Genomic DNA, 27,886 nt, shown 5'->3' on the forward strand with positions numbered 1-27,886 from the left:
AGCTACTGACAGATAAAAACACAACACAAATAACATTAAAAGAAGTTCCCTTTTTTGTCTGATTTGCATTCCAACTCAGATATACATTCAGGATACATGTATATGCTCATATATTCAGATGCACTTGTAAAACACATTAATTAAATGATCCAGCAATACATACTAACATTATCGGTATTTATTTCAATCAGCTCTCACCTGGTTAAAAACATTTCTGCCTCATGTTTTTAATAAATAGACACCATAACATACAGCTGATGTTAAAAAATTAATTGCTGATGACAAAAAATTGTAGTTTCCCACTCAGTATGTTATGCAGATAACCAGCTCTCAATTATAAAAATCAATGTATTTCCCCTTATTACTTCAGAAATTAAACTAACAAATTTACCTTTTCAGGTTGTGTAAAAAATTTGGTTGGCAATACAGGGTCCTTCGGTGAATCTGCATTGCACAAAGCACTTTTGCTGTTGATTACACACAGTGCTACATCACATACTGTGTAAAGTTTCTGAAGGGAAAAAAAAAAGAAAAGCATGCTTTAGGAATTATTTACAATTTTTACAGTGTACAGAGAATGTATTTAAAAAGTTTAAACTATGTGTTTAAATAACCACCACTAAGGATGTAGTTTGTAATCACAACATTGACCATAGAATTGGCTCTTAAAACACATAGAGAAGTTCTCATTTTTCTTATGACACTGTTTACAAAAACTAGTAATACTTTACATGCCTATGCTCTACAAGTGAAGCTCTTGCTCAGTTCAATCACCATAAGTGGTTTCTCATCTCTTCTAGAAACTAACAGGTTTAACAGCATCTGTATAATACAGTATTTCTTCCCCCAGCAGCAGCAGATACCAATGCAGGGAACTCGAGTATAGGAGTTAAAATAAGGCAGGCAGTAACAGAAATATTTTTTTAAAATTTTTTATTAACTTTATTACATGCTATGTACTGGATAAGGTCAGCAAGGTCCTGAAAGAATGAGACTGAAAACATACAGACAACACTCGCAATTAACACTTTCTCTAAAAGACCATAAAAATGTCTGAGCTAGTGCTTTCAGATTTCCTGCAAATCCTGCTCATCAACTGCTTGTGAAACCCTCAGCTCATCATCCAGCACTAATGTGAATTGCATTTCTTACTTCATTGGCCTTTGGCTCATCAGGAGACTGAGCATCTCGGGTAAGCTTGATGTTTTCTGACATCTTTTTCATGAAGGCATGGCTATTGTTTTCATTCTTTGTCATTAAAACTTCAAGCATGAACCACAGGCACCTAAAATGTCATAAAACCACAAGCAATTACATTCCAGGTTTTAGACTGCAGCTCCTACATATAGTGAAGTCTTAAAAAATTTTGTCAGCTGTACTAGCTTTTTCTTAAGAAACCACAGTCAATTTGAAGACTTAAACAGGTAACATCATCCAAAGGTGTAAATAGCGCCTAGACCTTTAACACACACAATCTTAATCATACCCCTTGGAGTAAACCTGCCACCAAATAATTTTGCTTATTATTACATCTCTAAAAACTGCCCAACCAATCAACATTTTCTCTTCCATATATAAATAGAAACAAGAATTCTGGTGCTACCATCACCCACGTGAAATTCTGTAATCACTATCTTGGGCACTGCCTATGTCCCTGTCAACAATAAGCACACTCAAAACAGGCCGGAACAAATCATATTGCTGCTAGATAGTTGCCTGCATCAGGTGGTTTAATATTGCAATTCAAACAGGAGAGGAGAGCCAAAAACTGAGCAGGTCAGATTCTTGTTAATTTTCCATATGGGAGGTAAATTCTCCCAGATAGATATAATGAAGTTAGTTTTCATTAGTTTATTTATAGTGAGAATACATTATACTTTGATTAAAATTTTATTTAAAAAAAATTTCAACTATGATATAGAGCACAACTGGTCCATCCACACTATCATTTGCTATCAAGCTCCACAGCTGCATGTGGTTAAAGGTCCAACAACAGTCACAATATGTTAAAATAATTCTTAGTTGGGAAATACATATGGGTGGTTCTGAGAAATGCAGGCTTTGCCAGTAGCTAATTAAATTCTAAAGCTTTGGAAGAGAGATTATCTTGTAGAAATAGGCTAATAAAAAAATAGAAAAACAGGGATGAAGGAACATTTCTCTCAAAAACTCAGAGGGCTGTGCTCCATCAAAACACTTAAAGAGTTATGTGGTGTTCAAAAAACAAACAACAGACATCTGTATTCTGATTTGCATCCAAGAACTACAAAGACAATAGTAAATCAATCTGTTAGATAGATTTACACCCATCTATTCACTATTCTCAAGAAGTTGAACAGGATGAACAGAACTGGTAACATAGCACACTTACCCTGTTCTCAAAATCCAGTGTCACCCAAAAATTATTACTGAGAACAAATTATACTCTGCTAATTCCAGTTAACTCATATCAACTTCAACAGCTTAACTTTCTCACTAAGACAGCAAATTAAATAAATAATTATCAACTCTGAACAAGACCTCCCAAAACAACAGTGGGATTTTATGTAGAAAAAAATATGCACCTAGAGGAACAGTCATATAAAGTCAAGTCATTCTTGGTATCATTATTTCAGTAATTCTGGAATATGAATTAGGAAGTCTCAAGATCTAAAAAAAACCCCCCAAACACACCTCTGTAGGACAAGCTTTAAAAACTTCAGAACAGTAGGTAGCATAGATTATGGTTAAGGAACTTGCTAAGCACGTATTTAGTTTACATGACTGTATCTAGGCCATGTAAGTCAAGATGAACTGGGGAGCCACCTACAAAAGACACTGCCAAGTCTTTTCCAAGTTTGCAAGCATCTACGTTAACACTTTAAAAGTGAACACTAGGACTCTCAGAACTGTTGAAAGAAAACACTGTATCACATTAAATGGGAAACATTTTTCTCATGTATCTCAGGAGACTCTTCAGAGAAGTATTCCTGCCAAAATTCCCATACAGAGTATTTTTTTGTTTGGAGCAGTCCTTTCTGGCTAGCTCAGCCAGTCTGTGACAAACTTAAGGGAATAAATTTGACAACAAAGGAAAACTATACAAGGGATGTCCAAAAAAGTTCTGTGCACTGAAAAAACACTTCTCAAAGAAAGTATTAACTCTGTGACTGCAAATCAGAACTTGATCCCATGCATTCTGGATAAAGTACATGCTGGAGGATGCTTTCAGATGTCACCAGGAACATGGAGTCCTGGGACAAAAAGACTTGTTGGTCAGGTAAAAAGTCTTCACTGACTTCAGGTCTGACCAGGTGTGAATCAAGGAACTCAGAAATCCAAACAAACCAAGTTTTTCATTTAGAGAAAGAATCAGACTTGGACTGCCACAGCTGAAGGTGCAAAAAGAATTTAAGATGTGAACTGGTCTATTTGTGCCAAAAATGAACTGCTTTTCGGATGATGCATATTGTAGCATGTGGTCATACCAGCCTTTCTAATACAGAAACAACATAGCTCTGTTCCACCAAAAATGAAAACAAGAAAAAAACCAAAACCCAAAGCCGTGCGGGCAGAGGGAGAAAACGCGCTTTAACAATTTTTAGAAGTGTTCAAATGCAGCTATGTTTTAAAATTCATTACAAGACATAAGGAACACAGAAGTTATAATTAAGATAAGAAATATTATTTGAGGCATACAAGAAGGTCTGAGACTGGAACTAGCATAAAACAAGCTTCTGTATGACAGGATTGTGTACCATAATGTCTGCTGAACACATTAGGAAGCATTAAGCCTGAACTGCTGATGTATAGTACAAACGATATGCCAGCAGCAAACTTAGAATGAATTCCAGTAGGTTTGCACAGGAAGAGGGAAAAAAAATTTTCAGTGAGGCAGGACTCTGACCCAGCATCAGTGGCATTATGTTTTTAAGTCTTGGAGAAGCTTTCTATTCTGTAAGTTCCAAAAATATTTGAACTGACATTACTTGACATCTTTTAAATGTGTTGGAAGTCCTACAGATATTCCTAGGCACAAAACCAAGACTCTAAAATAATTACTTATTTTAAAAAAGCCCAGACAACTCACTAATTTGGTATATGACAGTACAACCAACAGGTTCACATTTAGGTTTTCAGAATATATTGCTAAGCAGATGTTGATGCCTTCTTCCCTTGGTTAAAGTGTTCCACATTTCCAAGATTACTGTTTTGCAAGATACTGCTAATAAAACAAGTAATTCCTCTTTCTAATCAGTTTTTTCTAAGCACAGAAAAATTCTCAGCATAACAATTATAGAATCACTTGACACTTACTCTTTGACATCACGAAGCTGATCAACATCCTGAGGTTTTGTGAAATCTGGATCGTGTGCCAGTAAGTGAATCATATATGGTACCACATATTCAGGTAGCAAGGACAGCAATTTTTCTACAGTAACAACAACAACAACAAAAAATGGCCTCTGTATTACACACATACACGTCCATCATAAGAAAAACTTTTTCAAAGTACCACTTCTTCAAACACAGAATGTAAAATTTTGACTTGCATTTTCTTCCTACAAATGGTACTTTCAATGCATCATTAAAAAAAAAAATTAACAAATTCTGCTACTACAAAACTACTTGGTTTTGCTTCAGGAAGAAGGTAATCAAGCCTAAAAATATCAGGAAACAAAATTTTATTTTTTCAGCAAAACAACTACAGTTACAACAGCACTATATTTTACATGTATAATTCTCAGCAATGTACAAAGAAGTATCTCATGGTTGATGCTAATACTGGACTAAGTAAATTTAGATTTGAATATGTCTAATATAAAGACAAGGAAACAAACTTATCCAGGGTTTCTTCACAAAAGCCAATTGCTTACAATTTAGTAAGTACTCCTTCCAGTTTAGTAGTTCTTTATCATATTCTTAACAATCTTACTGAAATACTAACCGTTAGCCATGGGATTCTGCTTAATATATTCTCTTCGTATACTGATGTTTTTGAGCAAGCACTGCCTGGCATGTGCTCTTCTCTCCTTCACAGGGTCTTTGGCACACAAAGCAAAGATTGCCATATATTCCAAAGGCAGCAGTAATTTCACAAGTGCCTTATGCAATTTCTGGGCAAATATCTGCCTCACTTGGTAGCACTCATCCTACAGCAACACAAAACATAAAAGTGCAACCATAAAAATCTTGGTCTATTATTAATAAAATAAAATAAAAAAGGCATTCAAGGTGGAATTATGAGGAGGCATTTTAAAAATACCAACAGGTGCAGCACAATAAGTATTTGAAGTCGAAACTTCAACAACTCTTGTGAAAGCTGCAGTGAGGAACAGAATACATTTAGCATCGCAGCAACAAAAGCTCAGATGTAAGGACTCTGAACTCAATTAATTAGTCACTTCAATTCAAATGTAGTTACTTACATTAATGACAAGTGCACAGAGCTGGAACTGTTCTGGGGTAATTATTTCATGGTAACAGGGTTCCTGTGCAAGTTTCATTATTGCACTACCAGCAGCTAATCGCAGTCGAGACATATCCGATTTACTATACAAACACAAGAGAGAAAAAACCAAACCACAACTCACCACAACTACCCTCAAATTACCTGCATGTCACAATTTCATCTTTTTACAAGATCAATGAGCAAGCAAGGCTTTTCTCTGTCAGGTGAGGTCACAGTTCTACAGCTCCAGATCAAGCTAAATTAACCCAACCAAACTTGTTGTGAAAGTAAGGTGTTCTACTTTCCCACCAAAAAAAAAAAAAAAATTATTCCAGTAAAACAGTGAAATGAGAGGAGTCAAGTTTCTTGTTTTCCTATCACCATCTAAATGAAAGCAACAATTTTGCCACAGATTTTCTTTCCTTCCTTCACCTTCACAGTGAAGTGAGGTGCAGTTACCTCATAGAATGAAGAAGCTCCACCCAAGATCACCAGCTCCTACTATGTTAAACCTCATCACTCAATTGTTTTCAAAGACACTCCTGCAGGTCTACTCTCTGGAATGTCTTTTACTATCAAGATACCGAATTGGCTTGTTAGTAAATCACAAGAAAGAAGGAGTATCAAGCATACTTTTATACTGCCATTCCACTCCTAATATTAAAACTCTGATCAGATCATCCCATCAGCCAACACTGTGCTGACCTTAACATTCCAAAAGCACTCTAAAAGAACCAACATTCTCTGAAATTCTGCAACAAAATTTATGGAAGCCTGAAAGGAACAAAGTCTGACCTGATTCGCTTCTGTTCTGTCAAGTCTCCTTCACTGACGAGCATAGCTGATAATAACCGGAGTGTGGAATTTGCGGATTTCGACTGGTTGTTTTTCATACCCAACAACCAGCGTACCAAAAGTTTAATTGCTTGCACCTAATGAACACAAACATATCAACAATCAACTCACTTCCCAAAGCCAATGAGGCACTAAGACCTACTGCTGGCAAACTGAAGCTTCCATTTACTCCTATTTATTAGAGCTGATACATTTTTAAAGGAACAGAACGAAGCAGTAAACATTTACAGAGTGAAGAAGGAAGAGGTAGTCTTTGTGACCCCAGGACATTTCAACTACTGTTCAGTGTCTTCGCACAAGTGCATTTAGAGGATGCAGGATACTTGCTACATGATTAAAAATAAAAAGCACCTATATAAACATTTCTAGAAATGGCCATAATTAGATTCACATTCATAAGGGTCCTGATTTATTTCAAATCTGTTTATAAGTCAGTAAAATCAAATTAGCTTTCTTGTATGGAAAACTAAAACTTTTGAATCTCCTGATTTTCTCAACAATCAGCATAATTAATATCAGTATGTGAAGACAACAAAATGTGTAGTTTCTCTCAGTTCTATAATTGTGTGTACAATCCACAAAATGAATGCATATTCTAATGAGACTAATACAAAAGTACTCAGAGGGATTTATCCTAATACTCCCCACTGCACAACTTGAAAAAAAGTAAATTTTTAATCACAGATACACATATTATTACTGACAGCAGAACACTCACCTTTGCTAGTACTTCTGGAGAGACTTCTTCATCTGGAGACCACAATTTTCCATTTTTCTCACCTGTTGACTATAGACATTCATGTAAGTTTATGAACAGTTTCAGCCCATACAGAAAATGCAGAAGTAAAAATGGAAAAAAGTCACGGACTAGGCTTTCTTTCACAAAAATATCTTTTGTAACACAATTATCACTGTATTAGCCACTTACAGAATTTCACTTTATTGACTCATTTAACAGAAAAGCTCTATTCCCCACAGAGTTAGTAACAGGCAAACAGCATAGTAAGCACTTACCAAAAAAGAAAATCTTACCCTGTCATTCATTAGGAGATCTTTCACAATGAAATTTGCAACAACAGATTTCATTGGAGAAGCAAACTGGTCTGGAGCCAACATTGAAATATGACCCAAAGAGACCAAGGGAGTTATAAGTTGCTCTGGTACATCAGCATTCAAACTTCTACTAAGAGGCTGAGGAAGCAAGAAAAAAAAACCCCAAACCTCAAAAATCAACTTCAGATAAGTAAGCTAGCATGTCTAAAAATCATTCATTTTACTGCTGGAGCATTGATGAGTTTCACTGTTTTTCCATAAGAATTAATATTCTTAGCAAATCAAAATGGAGAAAGAATACAATTTTCTAATCAACAGAATAACCAAAAACCTCACATGAGTTAAGGGTGAAACAAATGCTGTATTCTCTTCCTTTTTTAACTCTGAAACATATTCAGACATGGGGAAAAACTCTGACTAAATTCTGTTCACGAGTTGTTAAAACCTGAATCATAACTGCCAATGGTAGAAAACAGCACCCAAAAGCTTGGAAACCACCAGGGACATTTCTTTTAGCCATCAGTATCTCCCTTTTAGGTAACAGTCATCAGGACAATTCCATGCTGCTCTATCACCCCACACCACGGCATTGTATTCTGGTACTAGGGAGGGAAAAAGCACTCTCATAGAAGTCTAAGTAGAGATCAAACTCTGAAAGCTTGATTCAAAGCTTTTCACACTTCCAAATTATGCACAGTTTTAAAGACAGCCAAGATTAGGAACCTAAGATATTTTACAAGTACAGGTTAAGAATGTTATTATTTAAGAGACTACAGTGAAAAGTAATAACCTCTCTGCTCTGTATAAGACAACTTTTTGCTTAACATCTTGTCTAAGCAACCAGTAAGTGAGCAGTAGGCTGATGTCTGAACTTACAGTCAAGTTGTTCTGCACTAACTTCCTCAGTGAAGAAAGGCTGTATGTGCAAAGTGCAATAATTTAACTCAGCTGGAAAGCAGAGGATGTCATCCCTTATTTTAGTCTCTGCTAAATGTGTCCCCATGGGATTTGCTGTGGATCATTCCAACATACTTAGCTTATCTACCCCAAACTTATCCCATATAGGCAAAAAGGAATACCTTATCTATCTGACATCAGAATACTACAAAATCGTAACTTTAGGATAAACATTAATAACTTGCTACTGTAAAATTAATGACTTATCTTGACTACAATACACCTGTAGGTTTCCTGACCTCATAAACTGTTAATAAACAATAGGAATTAATGTTCATTACTAGTATCAGTTAAGAATAGAAACAAATCTTTAAAACAAAAAAGCAAGACATACCTCAAAGATCTGTGCAAGCTGCACTTCTTTATTTGAAAATATGGCATGTATACAGTGAACAGCTTGTTTTGCCTGATGGGGAGTGCCTCTTTTCGCTTTCTGATGCAAAATCGGAATTAGTGTTCTGTAAACATTAAACAGAATACTTCAAAATGCAATTTGCAATCTACAAATAAATAACTATCTTCACATATACAAATCTATCCTCACTGTCTTATAAATCAAGCATTCCTCTGAAGTCTGTTCAGGAAAGATCACAATCATAAAGTAAAAAGCAGGATGGAACTGTATTTAGTAATACTTGTTGAACATCTGACTGCGCACACACAAGTAGAAAACAGCCCACAGGGGAAAAAAAAAATCAAACATGAAAGAAAATAATGATCAAAATAAAGCCATACAGGAAGCCAAATATAAGGTGGGGGGAATCTGACAGGTTCAGTTAGGGTAAATTCCTGGACCTGTTTTCCACGCCTGGAAGTGACAGGGCTGAAGAAAATCTATGCAAGCTAGGAATAACCATTAAACACCAGTGTGTTTACAGGGTCTTTACTGTTGTAACTTTGGTCTTTAATTGCAACGTACACCCAAGTAAACAACTGCTTTGTTAGGAGCTTTTGAATTTGAATCCTCTGAAATCTATCTGCTGATCAGAGGCCACTGAAGGAAGGAGCAGGGCAAAAGCCACTTCACAGATCAGGTGCAGGTTGGTCAGATGCTCAGTTTCCCTCCCCCAGGCAGGCCTGTCCCCTGCGAGGTCATCAGCTGAGACACTAACTGGTGAAGTTTGCCATGCAATTCACCCACCAACTGCCATGAGAAACAAAACTGCCCAGAAAGAGTCTGGCACAGAACAACTAAAAAATATTTCCTTGCTTTCTTGAAAAGCTCTGTAACAATACAGCATTCAGTACATGGATAATTTAGTACCCAGTGTTCACTGACACGTTCTACATCATCAAAATCAGCAACAAGAGGCAAAAGAACAGCTTGCAGGGTTCAAAGAATCAAATCTCAAACGTTTTCCTCGAAACCCATACCAGATCCAAATCCAAAGACATGCAGAAACATACTAACAGTATCCTGAAGTAGGACAACATCTCTTCTCAAATCTGCTAAGATTCCATACATTGGATTAAGTAAGAACCAAAATAAAAAAGAATTCAGTAAAACTTAGAGTTCAAATAAGTTCCAAGGCCTAACTTACAGTTTTTAAATACATGCACAATAAAAAGCAGAACACAAAGGAATACTCACGATCTTATCTGTGGCAAGTCTGTTTCTATTTTGTGACCCGTGTTTCTGAAAATCTGTATGGCTGCCTCAGCTACCTTATCATCTTCCATCCTGAGGCACTGCAGCAGGGACTCATAGGTCTCTGCAGAGTGGAACGAGGTAGGATGTGTAAAGGACAGAACCTGTAGATACACATTAAAACAAAGGTATATTTATTCATGGTAAATGAAACACCAGGAAAACAGAATTATGGCTGTTTATGTGCATTAGCCATCAACATACACAGCTGTTACATGCTCATATGAAATGACTGCATTCAACAGCTGCATTTAGAAGAAGGTTATATATAAATTTTCAAATAAATTCATATCTTTGTTCTTCAGGTCCTCCCCTCCTCCAAATATTTTACAGGACAGTACATTATTTGAATATATAAACATACTTCTTAAAATGAATACTTATTCAAGAGTATTTGTTTATATTTCAATCTACTTAGGAATGCTTCTTTTCACTTAATTTAACTGAACTGAAATTTTGATTTCTCCAGAATCTATAATCCCTGAGCAGTAAAGAAACCTAGCAGGTTAAGATATCTAGAAAACATAGATAAAACAAAACATAGGCTACTGACCTTTTAATCTAAAGCTAATGAAATACATAACACAGCCTGCTAAACAGGAGAAACACCAAATAAGAAACTAAACATGCAGAGAGTCAAGGCAGGACAAGGGATAACAAAAGGTTATCCCAAAGCAGCACCATATTAAGTATACCATAAAATAAGGTAGGGAGAACATTAGGAAGATAACGAGAGGTAACATAACGTAGGGGGAACAACAGAAGTTGCGTATATATTGTGAATTCTTTGGACATAGCTTAGGTTGGTTTCTTTGATCAGAGTTGCCCACTTGTGTGATTATTACTGTGTGAAATAACATTTTCCACATCACAGCAACAAAACCTTCAACTTCGGTTGATTTCTCTTCTGATTTACAGTAGCAGACAGACATTACTTTGCATACTTTTGTATTACTATTTCTACCATGGCTGCCATTATCAAATTTGTGTGATACATTTCTATAAACTCCGTGTTCATTCACACTTCTGAAAGATCACACTTTAATTATGTAACCTTGCCCTCCATTCCTTCCTATATTTTATACTCCCCTTGGTAACATATTTAAAATAGTCTCATTAGTGACCATCCAAATCCACCACAGATGTTTTCCAGATATCCTTCTTTTCCCCCCTGCCACTTCACAGCACCACTGAAAACACAAACAACCTTTTTTTCTCCACATAACTTGGCTCTTGAGCTAATTGCTTTCTTTTCCTTTCAGTATCATACAAGCCCAAAAGAAGATGTCTCTCCCAGTTTCCCCATTTCTTTTCCTCTCACTTTACCTCTGCACCTTCTTCTATGATTTCCCTAAGCAGAAACCAATTTCTGCTTAAACATGCACATTTCAACTCTCAGCACCCTCTTCAAAACATACTTCTTCCAACAAACCATCTCTTTATTCTTTTTTCAAAGGGAGAATTAATAACAAAACAGTTTCATACATTAAAAAAGTAATTATCTAAATAATAACTATTAAAGCCATGCTAACATTAACGTGTTAGTCATACCACTTTTGCCCCTTCCATTACAAACTACAGGTGCATTAATGTAGATTACCTTGAGAAGTTCAAGTCCTGCACGAATAGCAGTATCAGGACTTACACCCTCCTCTTCATCATCAGCTGTCCCCTCTATGGATTTATTCATTAGTTTTACTAGTGCACTGAAATAAGAGATACAAAAAGAAAACAAACTTATAAGTATGACAACGTTGAAGGTTGGAGATACAAGGAAGATTACTTGGTTTTGACAATAAATAAAGGAAAGGTAATAGAACTTCAGTGCTGGGGCTGATGGTTTTTGTTATTTTTATTTAGGGTTTTCTATTATTCCTTTTCCGTCTGACTTCACTTTCTGCAAATATAATTCTTCAGGGAAAAACAACAACAAAAATCCAACACCATGCTGGCAGTATTAGATCAACACACAGTTGCAGTAGTTTCTCAAAAGAAATCAAAACATTCTCTTACGCAATCCCACAAAAGCTAATTAATTCAGATGCTATATGGAAGACTGTTGTAGTTAACGATGTGAACATTCACCATGAACTCCTATACTTTTAAAATCATTTGCAGACAGCGTCAAGAAAAGTTGCATCCCCTAGGCTGATGGAAATTAATACTCTACATAATTTTTTTTAAAAGTACATATTTAGTGCTAGGACAGACTAATCTAAATCCCAAGGAATTTTTTTTTTTTTTTTGTCATTTCCATCATCTGTATGATCATTCATGAGTCAATCATTTATGGTCTTTCAAACTTACCTAATGGCTTCTGAGTCAATATGTACAGGGGCAATTCTTTCCAAAAGAAATTTGACCATTTCCAGAAAAGGATTTGTTGGCTGCTTAGGATTTGCAAGTTTCCGGGCTATCTCTCTCTATAAAAATGTTAGATACAAAAAAAGCATTACACTCATTTCACTTCTTAAGTATGTTGGAGAAGCTAAATATAGTCACTTCTTTTTGTCACAGAGATTATCTGTATAATATATAATATAATAGAATATGTGAAACATATTCTAAAGGGGGTTGTTGTTATCTCCAAATCTTTCTTTTATCATATTAATATTGAAAGCAAACATCTTTTACCAAACTATTTAAATTGATTTCTAGTTAAGAGTTCTTCAGGGTTTCTTATGGAATTGCAGGCCAGATCCAAAATAGAATCAAGGAAGAGCTAAGTGCAGTACACAAGATGTAAATAACCAGGTTGTCAAGTGTAATCCAGAAACCGTGGGTAACCAACCCTGTAGTGTGTACGAGACCTTATAATAATGAAAAAATTGCACTAAAAGCTACATGACTGCAGATGTGCAGAAGCATTACACTACCCTGCCTACAACAGATCTCAAATGGTATGTACTTGCCTATGAATGTTCTGGATGCAAAAATTTGTTTTCCCCTCCAAATGTACAAATTTTAAGTGCATTAAATTCAGCTGCAGACTCAGAGAGTGAATGGGAAGGTATTTTTTATTTCAAACAAAAGTCTAAAAAAATCTCTCAAATACATGACTCTTTGACCTTCCTTTTCTTAAAGGATTGGATGCTGCAGACCTACAAACTCTTCTGCCGTTATGTTCTGTTATGCTCTATTAACTTCAGGGAGAAGGAAGAAGCCTTTCTCTTGAAATTGCAACACTGCATTTGCAAAGTGCAAAATTTATTAGTCTAGAAGGAAACACTCTCTACATCAAGTGTTTAGGACATAATTCTGAAGATCATCCTGCTCCCTCCCCCACACCATTTCCAAGCCATTAGACAAAACCCAATAAGCCTGTGATTGTTTATAGATGATCTTTGTGATTTCTGTCAGTGAAATTCCTTACTTTACTTTGGGACCATACAAAAAAAAAAATTAATCTGTGATTGTTGGCAGAATCAGGAAAAGTCCGATTTATATTAAGATGTGCATTTTCATCAAAGACGTTAAATAAGATGACAAAGACTTATCTCAAAACAGTGTTCTAGGATGAAAAATAAATTAATAATTTGCAAAGGGTATAATTTTGACTTGCTGGTACTCAGAAGTCGCATCAGTGTGAGAAGACAGTTTAGGAACCCTACCACAAAAGAGACACTTGAAATAAAATATTTTAAAGAAATAAATTAGTCTTTTAGATTTTATGCTTGCTGCTCACAATCCCAGAAAGGATTACAGATAACATGATGATTGTAAATCAACACAAGTTAACTAGAAAGGCATTTTATAAAAATTGGAACTATATGAAAACCATGTCTAGGTAGCAAAAGAGACCATTACTTCCAAGTAACTGTTTTAAGCACAGATACTTAAGGCATAAAAGCTTGCTTTTCCATTGCCTTACCACACAGACATCTGCCTGTTTGCAAGAACATGTAGGGCTAATTAACAGTTCAAGCTGGGACCGAAGTTTCTCATCATCACCCAAAACCTGATTGAATTTCTTCACAAAATCTTGTGCTTTTCCAGGATCTGGAAGGTTTTCTGTATGAATAAACACAATTTAACATGAGATAGATTTGCCACTTTAGCGTGCCAAGATTCACAGAAATACATTTTCAGGAATGCCGTAGTAACAGCCTATAGAAATTATTAACACTTACTTGCTATGGTCATCAGCTTTCCAAACATGGCAGCACTGTTTGCTTCTGACTGAGGACAACAGCAAAAATAAACAAACAAATCAGCAATATCTCCTTTATAACATACATCCTTAAGCCAATCTGTTAGTTGTTCTGCAGCACCATTAAATCTTATGGTTTACGCTTTTGTTTTAAGAACAGACACTAGAATAGTGCAACACTACCGTTAGCAGGAAAATCATCCTGTAATACCAAAGAACTGCAACAATTCACAAATTCACATAACGTAACTAAGAAAGAGACCCCAAGACCCTTAAACAATTCCCCCAAGCCCACTCACACACCAAAACCCCAAAGCAATGCCCTTCTATTTAAAGTTTCTACTAGTCCGAAGATATGCTTGAAAGTAAAATTCCAGTAGAAATACTTAAAAACTTGTGTTTTCTGACCAACAAAGAGATCATTGCTTTGTGTTACAAGATATTCCATTCTCGATATACATTAGAACATGAGAAAGAAAAAAGGTCTGTCAAAAGCAAAAAAACTTCTGAAAACTTCTTCCAGAGTTACTGAGCAATACTGTAAAAGAAAGATCAACATAAGGAGGTCATACAGATTTAAGCATTACCACAAGCAACTTTACTTAAGGAAAATGGAACATTGTCTACATATGGAAAGGAGCAGAATAATGAAGTCACACTGAACAAATTACAGAGTATTAAAACTCCCCAGTAAATTAGTCTAATGGGTCCACTGGATAAAGTGTAAGTATTTTCAGAACCGTACAGTGGGCTGCTTATGCAAGTCCAGCAGTTCTCGTACGTGACTCCTTAGCATGTTCTGGCACTTCCACATCTCATTCAGTGCTCTGCAAAAAATGCAAAACCAGAAAAGTAAAGCTTACCAATGTATTCATTGGCTATTTATTTATCCTACAAGTGCAACACCTGCTAGCTACAGTAAAAACCTAACAACTATTAAAAAAACCTTTCCAAAACAAGGCTGGACTCATTTTTTCTTTTTACAGAACATCACCTCTCTCTTATTCTTCTTGAACAATTTCAGATACACAGGATGGCCATAGTATCTCTTACAACCACCCAAATAAAAAACAGGCCACGATCAAACGGAATTCAGTGACAGACATTTTCAATGTGGTCCCCAATACAGAACAAATCTAGAAGTAATTTTATTTAAATCCTGATAACACAAGTAAGATGATATAAATGTTAGAAAAGTCTGTTAGAAAAGCCAAGTATTTGCTGAATACAAACTATACTCACTTGACAGCATTTGGATCCAAGCTAGCATACAAATAGTACAAGCACTTCATTCGCTCTTCTGTTTCCAGATTGTGTGGAACAAGATACTGAGCAAAGATTTTCTCTACCAGTAATCTGTAGGGAAAGAAGAGAAAAACTGTACATATCCGGAAGTGGTGATACCTTTCAGACAAGCTGAGAAGGCAAGAAATAGTAGAAGTCAATGCAACCAGATTTTTCAGCAAAGAAAGAAGACAAAAAAGTAGTGGCTTTTATCTCAGCTATAAAGATCCCTTCCACTGCTGACAGAAAGATTAGCAAGAACTGCTTCTTAAGAGCTTTTCCATATTCTTTCACTTTTAACTATAAGAGGGAGTAATTGCTTTATCTGTCACCATACAACCTATCCTTTTTCTTGAGGATCTGAGAATCTCCCTTTGTTCACTCTCATATATAAAAAAGGAATACAGACAGTAAAAAGCTCAAATAAAGGAGAAATAATACAGGAATGTAACTCAAAGGGGTGGAAAAGTAAAAATCTGAAGCATCTTCAAGGGAACAGTTAAGATAGAACTGTAATACCTGAGAAACTACTTGTTATTCTAATACACAAGGTAAAAGTCAGCATTAAAACAGTGGAGATGAAGGAACACTAAAATATATACAACTAAAGGGGCAAAAGGAAATCTAAGTGAAACAAAACAAATCAGCAAAACCATTCTCCGATTACCTTTTTTTTTTAAAATACATATTTAAAGTTTTACATAAAATACCAACCTTGAACAACTAAAATGAAATGAAAGAAAATTCAGCCATTAATTTAATTCATAGCAATGAGATCTGTGCACAATGTTCAGCTATACAATTTGCTGATTATGGACAAATATTGGGTGTGTTTGAATTCTAAATCTTCTTCCACTATGCACTAGTACATTAGTACTACTAAGTGCCCCAGAAGTGCCTTGAACAAAAACCACAAGAAGGTAGCACAGACCAAATACACCTTATTTCTGTTCACATGTCTTATTTCTGTTCAAAGAAAATTCCAAAACACACGACGGCAAGGCAGAGGAATACGGGATGATCATGAATATGGATACAACTATCTCAAGACACCCCATTAGTATTAAAGAAAATGTGGTTTTTTTCTCTTTAAATGTACATTTTACTACTGATGACTCCAAGAACTAAATTGTTTGGGGAACAGGATCTTCAGATCTCAGGGGACTCCACCTGTTTAACATACTAGGATACTGGAGGCATCAGTTCTTCCCAATTTATGAACATGGCTCTAGCCCATGTCTCTGCAGATACACATTCTAGAAAAGCTGTCAATACCAACGGAGAGACTGTATCATCTCTTCCTCGATTCCTGTTGGTTAGGGTCAAGATTTACAAATCAGGAATAACTCCAAGACACAATTTTCTCCTGGGAGGAAAGTCACTGGCAAGCACATCAAGAGTGGGTAACAGGGCACTGTTTCAGATGAGGTGATTTTACTCCATTCCCTATGCATTTATTGTAAAACAAAGCAGTTCAGAGCACACAAGTGATAAACAGCTCCATGGTTAGAAGTTCTCACTCTTGAGTAAACATGTACGTCAGTGCTCAAGCAACAACAAAAACATTATCAAGTGACTGAGTTAGCAATGCGGAGAAAAATTTTTCTATTCCACTTCATGTCTGAACTCTGTGTGATACTGAGCTTTTATCTTTTGAAAGACCTAGTGTTATCCCATGCACCCAATGGGAAATACTCCAAGGTTCAGAGCTCTTACTGCTACTTTTTATCCTCTTCCCTCATTACAGATGGAAAATAGGCCACAGTTGGATAATTTTGACCTATTCTTATGTGTTTAAAAGAGTCAGGTAGACTCTGTCTTAAAAGATCACAGCATTTCTACAGCTCTTCAGGTGCTAAAACTTTACAATTCTGACAATATTAACACTGAAACGCATTTATTTCTCAACTGGGAAACCAACGCAATGACGTGACAGAGCAAGAACTTAAATGTTAGCCTTTAAAACCAGTACAATTTGAAAATTCAGGGTACCAAACTGAACTATAGGAACATTGAAAATCAAGCCACCAATCTTTCAGTGTGGATACCCAGAAAACAAACAGCATACAACCCATGCCTACTCGTGAAAAGACTAGTTTCAATAGCTTAATCAGACTTTCAGAAGAAACCATGTCAGAGAAAAAAACTCAGCTTTGGTGACACACAGTTTCCTTGAAATTCCTTGCCTCATTTCCGTCAGTGTTCTGCATTTTCTGTGAACAGGAATACAGAAAACATCTGCCCCATTCGCTGCACAACTTCAATTCATTCTCTGCTTGCTATCAAACCGGTGTACTGACAGTGAGACAAACATGCTAGAAAAAACACAAACCTCTCACTGCAAATTAAAGTATATCTTTATGCACATACACATGCTAAATTAGCTTCATATAAACTATATGCAGATTTCCTAATTTTTCATTATTTGATACTTTTATCTCAGCAGACTTTCACTGTAATTTCTGTGTATGCAATCTAATAATCTTAAAAAAAAAAAAGAAAGAAGTGGCAACTAATCAAATACATAATTCTGACCCACTTATGATCAGCCAGAAGAACAAAGCAAGAGCCTTCACACCACTGCAATGGTTAAAAATTCACTATCATAAGTGGCCACTGACAGGGGTTATTAGCCCATTCAGACTAGTCATCAAGATAATAAGACATACAGAGGTAGCAGACTGTATAAGCAAGGTCCTAAGAAACAATATAAAGAATTTTCCAAGTCTGCCACATTGAAATTCTAGATTGAAATTCTACCTTTGTGCGATCTCACCGTGTGGCTCTCTTCGTGAGACACAATTAATAGTGAGAGTTGAAAACTATCTTCCAAAACCCTGGTCAAAATACCATTCTCAACACTAAAATGGTATTTCAGAAGTTAAAGGGACTGAATGACAAAACAAGGAAGACAAGGTAACAGTGGAAGCATCCCTGATATTTCTTCAGCTTTTGTTCTACCTAAAGGTCCATTTCTACACAGCACACCAGAAGGAGAGGTCTGTGCAAGTACTCTGGTGTGTGCACGCAAGACACTCACAGATCACAGATTTTAACACGCTGGCCTCTGGAAAGCAGTAAGGCAAACATGAACTGGGCAGAGTAAACGCCAAATTTGACAATATTTTTCTGTGCAGTGGTTAGTTAATCAAAATCTGCTATAGATTTAGATCACAGATCTAGTTGCATCAGTACATAAAATGAATCCATGAACAGATACTGCAACAATCCCAAATATATAAGCATGTATGTTAATAATCATTAATTAAATATATCATACATAAACCCACACATAAGGAATATAACAGCTTTCATATGATAAGCACATTTTCAGAGCATCTCTTATCACTATAAAATTAAAATTAGGAAGGCTTAGGTTGACTCACTTGTCATCAATGCTATTTTGATAATATATGTGCAAAAGTTTATCCTTTATCCAGCTCACTTTCTCTGCAGCATCTTTTCCAGCCTCGGCATGAAGACAATACTTCTTGTATAGCTGGGCCAGACCCATCATAGCTTCTTTTCTTACTCGCCACTTGAGGGGGAAGAAACGAGAAGGAGGTGGGGAAGTGATTTTGGTAATAAATATCAAACATACACAAAATACAGTAAAGATGTATAAGTGTGAACGACAGAACAGCCACTTTCTGGTCTCCTATATTTAGCCACTTCAAAGGCTGAAAAATGCAGATTAGAGCCCCTAAATGAGACATTGCAAAGCCTCCATATTGGGTTTGTTCCCTGTATTATGCAGATTAGGTATTGTCACTACAGGGGAATCCACTACTCCTCTGTGCTGAGCAAAGAAAATCTGGGAGCTAGGCAGCACAAAAAAGTTAAATACACCTTAATATGAGTGCCTGAATAAGTATCTTCCTCAGTAAGGATTTGAAAGGCTTATCTATTCAGACAAGCACCAATCAGAGATGGCAGACTTCTTTCTCCCCATTGCCTCACACTATCTTATAGCACCTTTATCTAGAAATGGGAGATCCAGAACTTAGGCCTATCTAAACCTGATAGGGCTTGAAGTCTTAGGTCGCTTTCCAGGACAGTGGAGGAGGTCCATTTTACTCTAAAACTCCAAGAATTCAGGAAAAAAAAAGGGTGGAAAAAGAGTACAATGGCCACAGGAGGAGTTTGTGGGTTCTCATCCTTGCTTTTGGTGGTCACTACTTCATCCCCTCAAGTAAACAGGAAATACCCCATTAATAAACAATTTAACAGACAAGATCCATAAGCTCTCTGATGCTGACTCGTGGAAGGAATCCTACCAAAACAGACTGAGGATTAATTTAGACAGAGTAGTGTCTCACACAATGTTTTACACAGAAAGCCCTTGAAGAAACTTGTTTTCCCACACCATTTAAAAGAAATGCATGAAATTCAAACCAAAAGAGATAATTTCTTCCAGAACACACTAGGTACCACTTTTGGTCTTGAACTCCATGGACTAACAATGCTCAGATCATTTCACCCTATGAAGCATAAACGTAGATATTATTATTCATACTATGCATAACTTCCTCAATCTTATTAAAATAAGGGCCTGTCTCAGTAATACTGAGATAATGCACATTTAATTCCTTCACAGTTTTACTGAGTGACTTCCTTTTCATGAAGGGCTGTCAAAGAAGAGCTGTTTAAAGAAGATGGAAAAAATAAACTTGTATTTTCACAGAACCATATAATATGCTGAGTTCGAAGGGACTCACAAGGATCATCAAGTCCAACCCTTAGCACTGCACAGGACCATCCCCAAGGCACACCATGTGCCTGAGAGTATTGCTCAAACACCTGAACGCTGTCAGGCTTGGTGCTGAGACCACTTCCCTGGGGAGGCTGTTCCAGTGCCCATCCACCCTCTGGGGGAAGAATTTTTTTCTAATCTCCAACCTAAACCTCCCCTGACACAACTTCAGGTCATTCCCTCAGGTCCTGTCACTGATCACCACTGAGAAAAGCCTGTCCCTCCTCTTCCCCTCATGAGGAAGCTGTGACTGCAGTGAGGTCTCCCCTCAGGTTTCTCTCCTCCAGGATGAACAGACCAAGTGCCCTCAGCCACTCCTCATACGGTTTCCCCTCAAGGCCCTTCGCCATCTTTGTTGCCCTCCTTTGGGCACTCTCTAAGAGCTTAATCTCTTTCTTATATCGTGGTGCCCAAAGCTGCACACAATATTCAAGGTGACTCTGCCCCAATGCAGAGTAGAGCAGGACAATCTCCTCCCTCAACTCGCTGGCGACGCTTTGCCTGATGCCCCCCCACTGGACACAGCTGGCATATTTAAGTGTTAAAAAAAGTAACAGGTAAAGAAATTACTGACTTTGCCAGTATACAGTCTAATACTTAGTTTTCACACACAAAAAAAACAAAAAACCAAAACAAAACAAAAACAACAACAAAAAAACCACAAAAAACCCCGCAACTTTAGCTATAAACAGATGTTGCTGTTTAACTTCTCTGCAGGAACTTCTTCACACCTGTTGCGATCTAAAGCATATTTAAAAAAAATAAAGGTCTGAAGGAGAAATATTTTCAGAAAAGTATTAATATTTTTCTGCATTCAGTTATACCCTTCCAATGCCACTGATAGTTTTATCAAATCCCCTGTATGATACAGGAAGGACGGCAAAACTATTGTCAGAAGACAACAAAAAAGGATTGCAAGAAATTATTCTAGCAAATTTAAGCCTAAAATGAAAGCAGAGTACTTAACAAGGGGTTAATAAGAAAAGGTCAACATTTACAAAGACATGCTATATTGTTAAGGTCTATTTCAAATGCTAAGTATTTTCTGTAGTCATTTCTAGTTAGTGCTCAATTTTAATCTCTCCTCAGGTTATATTTTCATTAAAGCTCTCTCCAGAGATTTTTAAAAGAGAAACATCATGCACAGATGAAGTTATTCTTCACTGAGGACTGCCTAAAAAAGCACCTAACCTTGAAATGCAATGTATCATGAAACCCATGACTGGTGTGAAATGCCTTAGCCAAACATATTATTAGGAACATTAAGTACCACCACCCCAGATTTAAAGCTATGTGAATTGAAGAGACCTAGCTCTGGAGAAATTAGTAAGTATAGCTGTGCAACTCAAGCCTCTGACTGATGGCAACATGGTAAAGGAGAACAGAGACACTATGTAGAAGACACAGTAACAATCATCCCTTTCTCACTAGATGGAAGTCCCAGTGGGAAGTGGTGGTTACACTAAAAGATTTTGTATCTCAGAAATGACTTTTTGAACATGTTTGTTTAGTGGCTGAAAAAGAAGGAATCACTCCTGAGAAACATGCATGGTCAAGCTGCAGGTACAACTAATTGAAGAGCTGCTTTATAATAATGAACATACTCAAAATCAGTATTTCTCTGTGCAAAGAAAACACTCTTTTCTCAAAATCCATTATAGTAACATTCTCTTTTAAAAAAGAGAATAAATAAAAAGATAAAATTATTTTTAAAGAATTAAAATAACTAGCTAGAATGACATAGGCTATAGAAAGGATGCCCCCTATCACAAAGGAACAATAAGGACAAAAAAAAAAAAATCAATGTGGCTACACAGCCCAGAGAAATCTGCTAGTAAACATCACTCTCCAAAGACGATGGAGCCACACCTGAAAAACTGTAAACAGGAAAGAGCATAAACTCTGTCAAGTTGAAAGTAAATCCTTGATGAAGTATGGGCAAAAGTTTCAAACCAAATTATTAAAAACATATTGACTAAAGATCTTCAAAGCCTCCATAAGCAGGGAGACTTCCAAACCCTTTTTGTAGGGCTGAAAGACAAGCAAGATTTATTCCAAAAGAGAGGTCTGAAGAGGTTTCTAAAGTGTCATTAGGAGACATTTTAAAAAAATTAATAAAATGAGCAGTAACAAAATCATTATGACCAGGTGGTATCCCATCCATGAGTTTTATAGGAATTTGGAAATGATATAGCAAATACTAATTATTCTCTTATTGCAATCTATCAAAGAACAGATTTAAGACAGCAAATGTAAAAGAATCCAAAGGGTTCCAAGAGGAGCAATGTGCCACTCTTAGAGCATCTTATTTTCAATGGGCAAACAGGTTCAAACAGAGCAGTAAATAATAAAGAGCTGACATGACTGAAAAATAAGTTATGGAAATGAGTCACTGCACCTTACAGAATGGGAAGTTTTGTCTAAGAAAAAATAACTTCTAGCAGACCCAGAAGTACATCAGTAGAATGCATTAGGATCCCAAAAAAACTTCCAATGAAGTCTCACACCACAGAATCTTAACATAAAAATCCTGTTGTGAAATAATTTTTAACTAAAACACAGGGGACAATGGAAATAAATGACTGATTTTCACAATGAAGGGAACAAAGGGAGCCTAAAGACAGAGTCAGAAAGAAATCTCTGACACTTAACATATGAAAAATTAGAAAGTGAACTGAACAGAGGGTATAAAATTTACTGAGGTAGTCAGATCTAACATTTTAATGAAGAATTGCAGAAATACATCACACCACTGAATTGTTACAACGTGAAATGGAATAACTTCAGATTAAGGCCAGGTTTTCCCACCAGCATTAACTCTACGTGTACAGTATCAGGCAATATACCATCTAAAATTATTCAGGAAAGACACTGTAGTCAAAACTGTCAGCTCAGTGCTCAGACACAGCGTAAGAGACAATGTTTCACAGTCAGGAAAAAGAGTTATCATCACAAAGTACGTACACAACGTACACAACGTGGTGCACACCGTGAATGGCACTGCCAAGTCTGGTCACCTTGGTTACAAAAGGATATAGAACATCCACACAAGAATGATTTGAAGAATTTGTGTGGAAGTTAATCAGGTGATTCTTTAAACTGGAGAGCAAATAATTGGAAAAGATGGGCTATACATATTTATTAATCATAAGTGGGTCAAAGAATATTCATTATTTTACATAATGAAAGAACTATGAAATATCCAATGAAATCATCAGGCAAGTTTAAAAACAAGTGAAGTTATTTTTTCCAAATGTGCATTAAACCTGAATTTGCTGATGTACACCACGTATGATTATGAAGTACGAGTAAGTTCAAGAAAGAACTTGATAAATACATGGAATAAAGTTCCACTGAAAGCTATGATGTACTTTATCAAGCAGATTTAGGAAATCATTAAATCACAATTCTTATTCTTACAATATGACTGTCTTTCTCACATGTCAGTTAACCTATCTGCTTGATAACACTCGATCGATGCCACCATATTAAGGAATCTACATTAAGATCTTCTTGTAACGAAATTATTTTTCCTCTGCAGCTTTCTTGTTAATAGTCAACTCTTAAGATTCTCTGATTCTGTGGCTTTGGTTTTTTTGTTTTACTTTTACCAAGCTACAGCAGAAGAAGATAATTTCTGAATATACAATATTCACTTACCCGTTTGTCTAGGGTTCTTTCTCTTACAAAGCCAAGGAGCTGGTCATTGACTAAAGAAAGATCTCTCTTGCCTGCAGTAATAATTGTAACAATAACATCATGTCGAATAGCTTCTTCTGGGTCATGTGATCTAACCTTCAAATATTCTGTTACGATCAGAAACAATGAAAAGCTTGGTTTATTTATGTAGGTGTGACATATTCTGATTTATTAATAATGTTAAAACAATTAAATGTCAGTCATATATCACAAACATGTCACCTATTAAACTAGCTCCCCACAGGAAATATCTGTTCCAATGTTTTCTATGTTAAATATAAAACAATCAGCTAACTGTAAATATCAGAAGAATATAAAAGTGAACAGTTTTTATGACAACCTCATTTGCAACTAGCAAATGGAAGTGAAAAAAAGCTGATTAGAAGATATTGAAAATAAAAGGGGGTGAAGGAATGACAAGAAATAAGATAAGCAGAAACTCTCATTCCCAAAGAGCTAAAAAGGTAAATAATAAATGAAAAATACTGACAATTGCTGTAGGACAGCTTGCATCAAAAAAAGAACAGTTTTTCAGTGAAGCCTGAAAATCTGCTCATAGTTTAAATGATGCTGTAGTGAAGGAAGACACTTCATAGTTTAGATCAGCAAAACAGCATTTTCTGAACTCAGTGGGAGAGTACTGGGGAACACAGTGACGGTTCTTGAAAACAAGTCAAGATGTTGCACCAATATTTCCTTTGACTTGTCAAGTTTCTTTAGAACTTGAAATTACTTTTAAATTCATTCTGCAATGGGTAGCTTCTTAAACACACACTCTAACAAAGTCTACACAAAATCACACACTCCTGTCTTACTCTACCCTAGCACTTGTCTTCAGCAGAAATCAATTACTCAGTTGTTAGCTCTTCCATCCAGCATCAAGTATCAGGCTTAATACATTTTTAAAACCACACTTTTATGTACAAAAATAATTATACACTTCCTTGCTCATTTCATAAATTATTCTAAACCCCTGTATGAGCATCTCACCAGTGAGGTCTTTTGCTAAGTCTGGATGGTTCATTAAACAATGACTGGCGAATTTCACACTCTCTAATCTCACAGGGACATGGATATCATTGAACCTAGAGGGACAGAAGATGATGAATGTTACTTTTTAATTAGCCTTGCAAATCATGACTACTCTCTATGTAGTAACATGCATTGATAGTATGTTCTGTTAACTATTACAATACTTCTATATGGCAAAATAATAGAATATAAATGTTTGGGATTTATCTCCATAATGTTCCTCATACCAATCTTTGTTATTTCTTGTGAAATTAGGTCAAGATTAAAATTAAAGTATGAATATGCTGTATGTGGAGGCAACGTTGAACAAACAGACTTTGTCCACTGACTTTTGAACAAATTCTCCATACACTGTCAATAGTGTATGTGCATATATACACACACAGGCAAAATTATAAAAATGTAAATTGTCATGTAATATGTATCACTTAAAAGCATTCACTTCTTTAAAAATTATAAACTTCTATATTTACTGAAAAGGAAGTATCTCTTCACTCAAAAAGGTAAAAGCCAAACAAAAAGATACAGTTGCAGATACAGCTGAACAGCATGAAATTTCAGACAATGCTGGCATAGTTATTGTGTAATTTCTGCTGTGTGTGTAATGTACAGTCTGTCTAACCTATATGCCTGTAGTAAAATAGCAGCAGTTCTTCAGGTTTCCTCATTCCAAAATATAACTGTGTGCAATTCTCTGTTTTCAAGATTTAATGAAGTAACTTATTCAAATATAAACAAACAGTTACATCCTCTAAAAAAACCCAATGACAAATGCAATACTATAGGAAACTTCAGAACAAAAAGAATAGAAATTTAGAATTCTATCCCATTTCTCTTACCGCCCAAGAAAGCACTGCCAAAGAGGTCGATTTTGTGTGGCCAGATCAGAATCTTTGGAGCCAAAGAGTTTAGCCAAAAGTCGAACAACAGCCAAACGCTCTTCTCCATCATTGCTCTAAAAATCAAAACATGAAAAAGGAACTGTAAATCACTATCCACAATATTTTAATAATAATTTTTGGTTTCCTTTTCTTTCTGTTTTTGTAACAGATTAAAAACTGAGTCTGAAATAATTTCTGATAATCCTCAGTCTCTCCAATAAGAATATTAGATTAATATGAGTGAAAATATACAAATACTTGTTAACATATTATAGATGGTGAATAGATGGCTGTGCTTTGAAAATCTTTTCTCTTTCGGGAATAAAAACCCACACACGGTAGTCTGAATAACTTATCTTTGACGATTTCAACAATTCATGATATTTTTGTTGTAAAACATTCTTTAAGAATGTTTCCATGTGCATGGAAAAGACACCAATTAAGATGTTATAAACAGATCTGCAGTATTAAAATTGATACGTCATTTCACCAAATACCTATTTCTTGGTTACTTTTGTTTGTTGCTACCATAGCCTACATGTACATGCACACATATAAAGTTATTTCTCTCATTTACTTACAATCTTATGAAAGACAAATAGCTTTTTAATTAAAAGCCCAACAAATTTCCAAATCAGGATAAATTAACTATTGTCAAGGATTCAAAAGAAGTCAGCTGACTTACTAGCCAATTATGACAAATCTCAGAAAATATTAGGAAATACCTCCTCTATTATTAAAACTTTTCATAAAAGAAAATTCTGCAAATCAATACAGAAGCTGACAGATTGGCATTTCATGAGATAAGCCAACTACAGCCTAATTACTTCATAAATTTCAGATTAATTCAAAAGATTAAGTACATAAAACTTTTGCATTAGACTATATTATCGTTATAATGATTACATATTTTGTGTGCATAATACATTTACAGGCAAAAAAAAGTACATAATTATAAACACATATATAAATAAATACAAATTGCCAGTATCCTTTAATATTACATTTATCTTTAAAATAAAGCAATAAATATAAGCTTTTTAACCCTCTAGTAGAACACTTACTAAATCTACAGCTCTGCACTCTTAATATCCACACAAATGTTATTGCTTGTCCAAAGCTACACGGTAACCTACCTTCAGCTTGAATTCAAGCTGTGGCATGACAGACAGCAGTAAGTGAGGATCTATGGCAAAAAGCTCTTGTATCAAGTCAAACACATGTTCTGATAAGTCACTTACTGAAGACTTTCCCAGTACCAGAACCTGGTTAAAAAACTAGAACACAAACATTATTACTTGGTAGATTGTCCCTCATTAAAGCAAAAACTGTTTTTAAAAGTTATTTTAACATAGTATCATTAATACTTTTATCATAATGGAAGGTACTCAATGCACAATACGTTAATTAAATCAAAGCATTTCACCCTTACAATTTTGGCTCAGGCAAATTACAAACATCCTTTTCAGTTCAGTTCTAATACTTCACTCAAGACAGCTTCATTCATGACAATTTGATAATTTAAAATATCAATAACCATCTTCCAAGCAAAATAAATAGATAACAAAATAACTATTAATTTAAAATGCATATTCATCCAGTAGACATTGAGGAAAAAAAATTAGTATTTTATTTTTAATTTTAATCTAAAATCAATCCAATTGAAGATCATCAAATACTGAAAATTAAGCTTCTCCAACTCAAATTCTTTTAAAAGAATGTCAGATGGCTTTATGTTATGTCTTGTGATATTTGATGATAATGTATCAAGGTCATTAGTGATCTAACAGAAAGAAACCAAAAGTAGCCTAAAATTTGAATTATTTCTTTTGGATTTGTTAAATTTTAATACACTACATATACTTCCTATTAGATTCTGTGGGTTAAAATTATTTGAGCAGTGCAAATGCTACAAAGCTATTACGCATTTGAAAGTAAGAAGAACAGTATTAGATCAACTCAAACATTACTTTATGTACTTTCCTGTTTCCAGCTATGACTAATTAAAAAGCTTAAAGAAGGAGGGGAATCGGAAAGCGGTACTTGTTAGTGAGACTCCTTGTCTCACTTTTAAATACTTACTGATTAATCTTGTATGAATTTGCCTAATTTCCTTTTTAAACTACTGACTTTTATGAATTCT

General features: G+C 35.5%; 1 protein-coding gene across 8 annotated transcripts in view; it reads right to left on the bottom strand.

Annotated features, from left to right (window-relative positions):
* PDS5A (PDS5 cohesin associated factor A) overlaps nucleotides 1-27,886 on the bottom strand; it is an 81,775-nt gene that overhangs the window by 15,509 nt on the left and 38,380 nt on the right. For all 8 annotated transcript variants that reach the window (XR_003571726.1, XM_027888529.1, XM_027888530.1 and 5 more), the window contains 21 exons: nucleotides 26,880-27,020; nucleotides 25,702-25,817; nucleotides 24,821-24,915; nucleotides 23,792-23,937; nucleotides 18,765-18,916; nucleotides 15,337-15,450; nucleotides 14,840-14,921; nucleotides 14,075-14,123; nucleotides 13,816-13,955; nucleotides 12,252-12,367; nucleotides 11,545-11,650; nucleotides 9,888-10,048; nucleotides 8,631-8,754; nucleotides 7,319-7,477; nucleotides 7,005-7,073; nucleotides 6,227-6,363; nucleotides 5,409-5,532; nucleotides 4,928-5,132; nucleotides 4,297-4,411; nucleotides 1,153-1,285; nucleotides 392-511 (listed from right to left, as the gene is read on the bottom strand). Coding sequence is in view for 7 of the 8 variants with exons in the window: in XM_027888529.1 (XP_027744330.1) it covers nucleotides 392-511; nucleotides 1,153-1,285; nucleotides 4,297-4,411; nucleotides 4,928-5,132; nucleotides 5,409-5,532; nucleotides 6,227-6,363; nucleotides 7,005-7,073; nucleotides 7,319-7,477; nucleotides 8,631-8,754; nucleotides 9,888-10,048; nucleotides 11,545-11,650; nucleotides 12,252-12,367; nucleotides 13,816-13,955; nucleotides 14,075-14,123; nucleotides 14,840-14,921; nucleotides 15,337-15,450; nucleotides 18,765-18,916; nucleotides 23,792-23,937; nucleotides 24,821-24,915; nucleotides 25,702-25,817; nucleotides 26,880-27,020 (2,604 nt within the window). In the remaining variant the exon portion in view is untranslated. The remainder of the gene's footprint in view (nucleotides 1-391; nucleotides 512-1,152; nucleotides 1,286-4,296; nucleotides 4,412-4,927; nucleotides 5,133-5,408; nucleotides 5,533-6,226; nucleotides 6,364-7,004; nucleotides 7,074-7,318; nucleotides 7,478-8,630; nucleotides 8,755-9,887; nucleotides 10,049-11,544; nucleotides 11,651-12,251; nucleotides 12,368-13,815; nucleotides 13,956-14,074; nucleotides 14,124-14,839; nucleotides 14,922-15,336; nucleotides 15,451-18,764; nucleotides 18,917-23,791; nucleotides 23,938-24,820; nucleotides 24,916-25,701; nucleotides 25,818-26,879; nucleotides 27,021-27,886) is intronic.

The sequence above is a fragment of the Empidonax traillii genome, unplaced genomic scaffold (assembly GCF_003031625.1).
Source record: "Empidonax traillii isolate 1590-97213 ecotype Southwest subspecies unplaced genomic scaffold, ASM303162v1 scaffold240:size1935192, whole genome shotgun sequence".
In the NCBI taxonomy this organism is placed as follows: domain Eukaryota; kingdom Metazoa; phylum Chordata; class Aves; order Passeriformes; family Tyrannidae; genus Empidonax; species Empidonax traillii.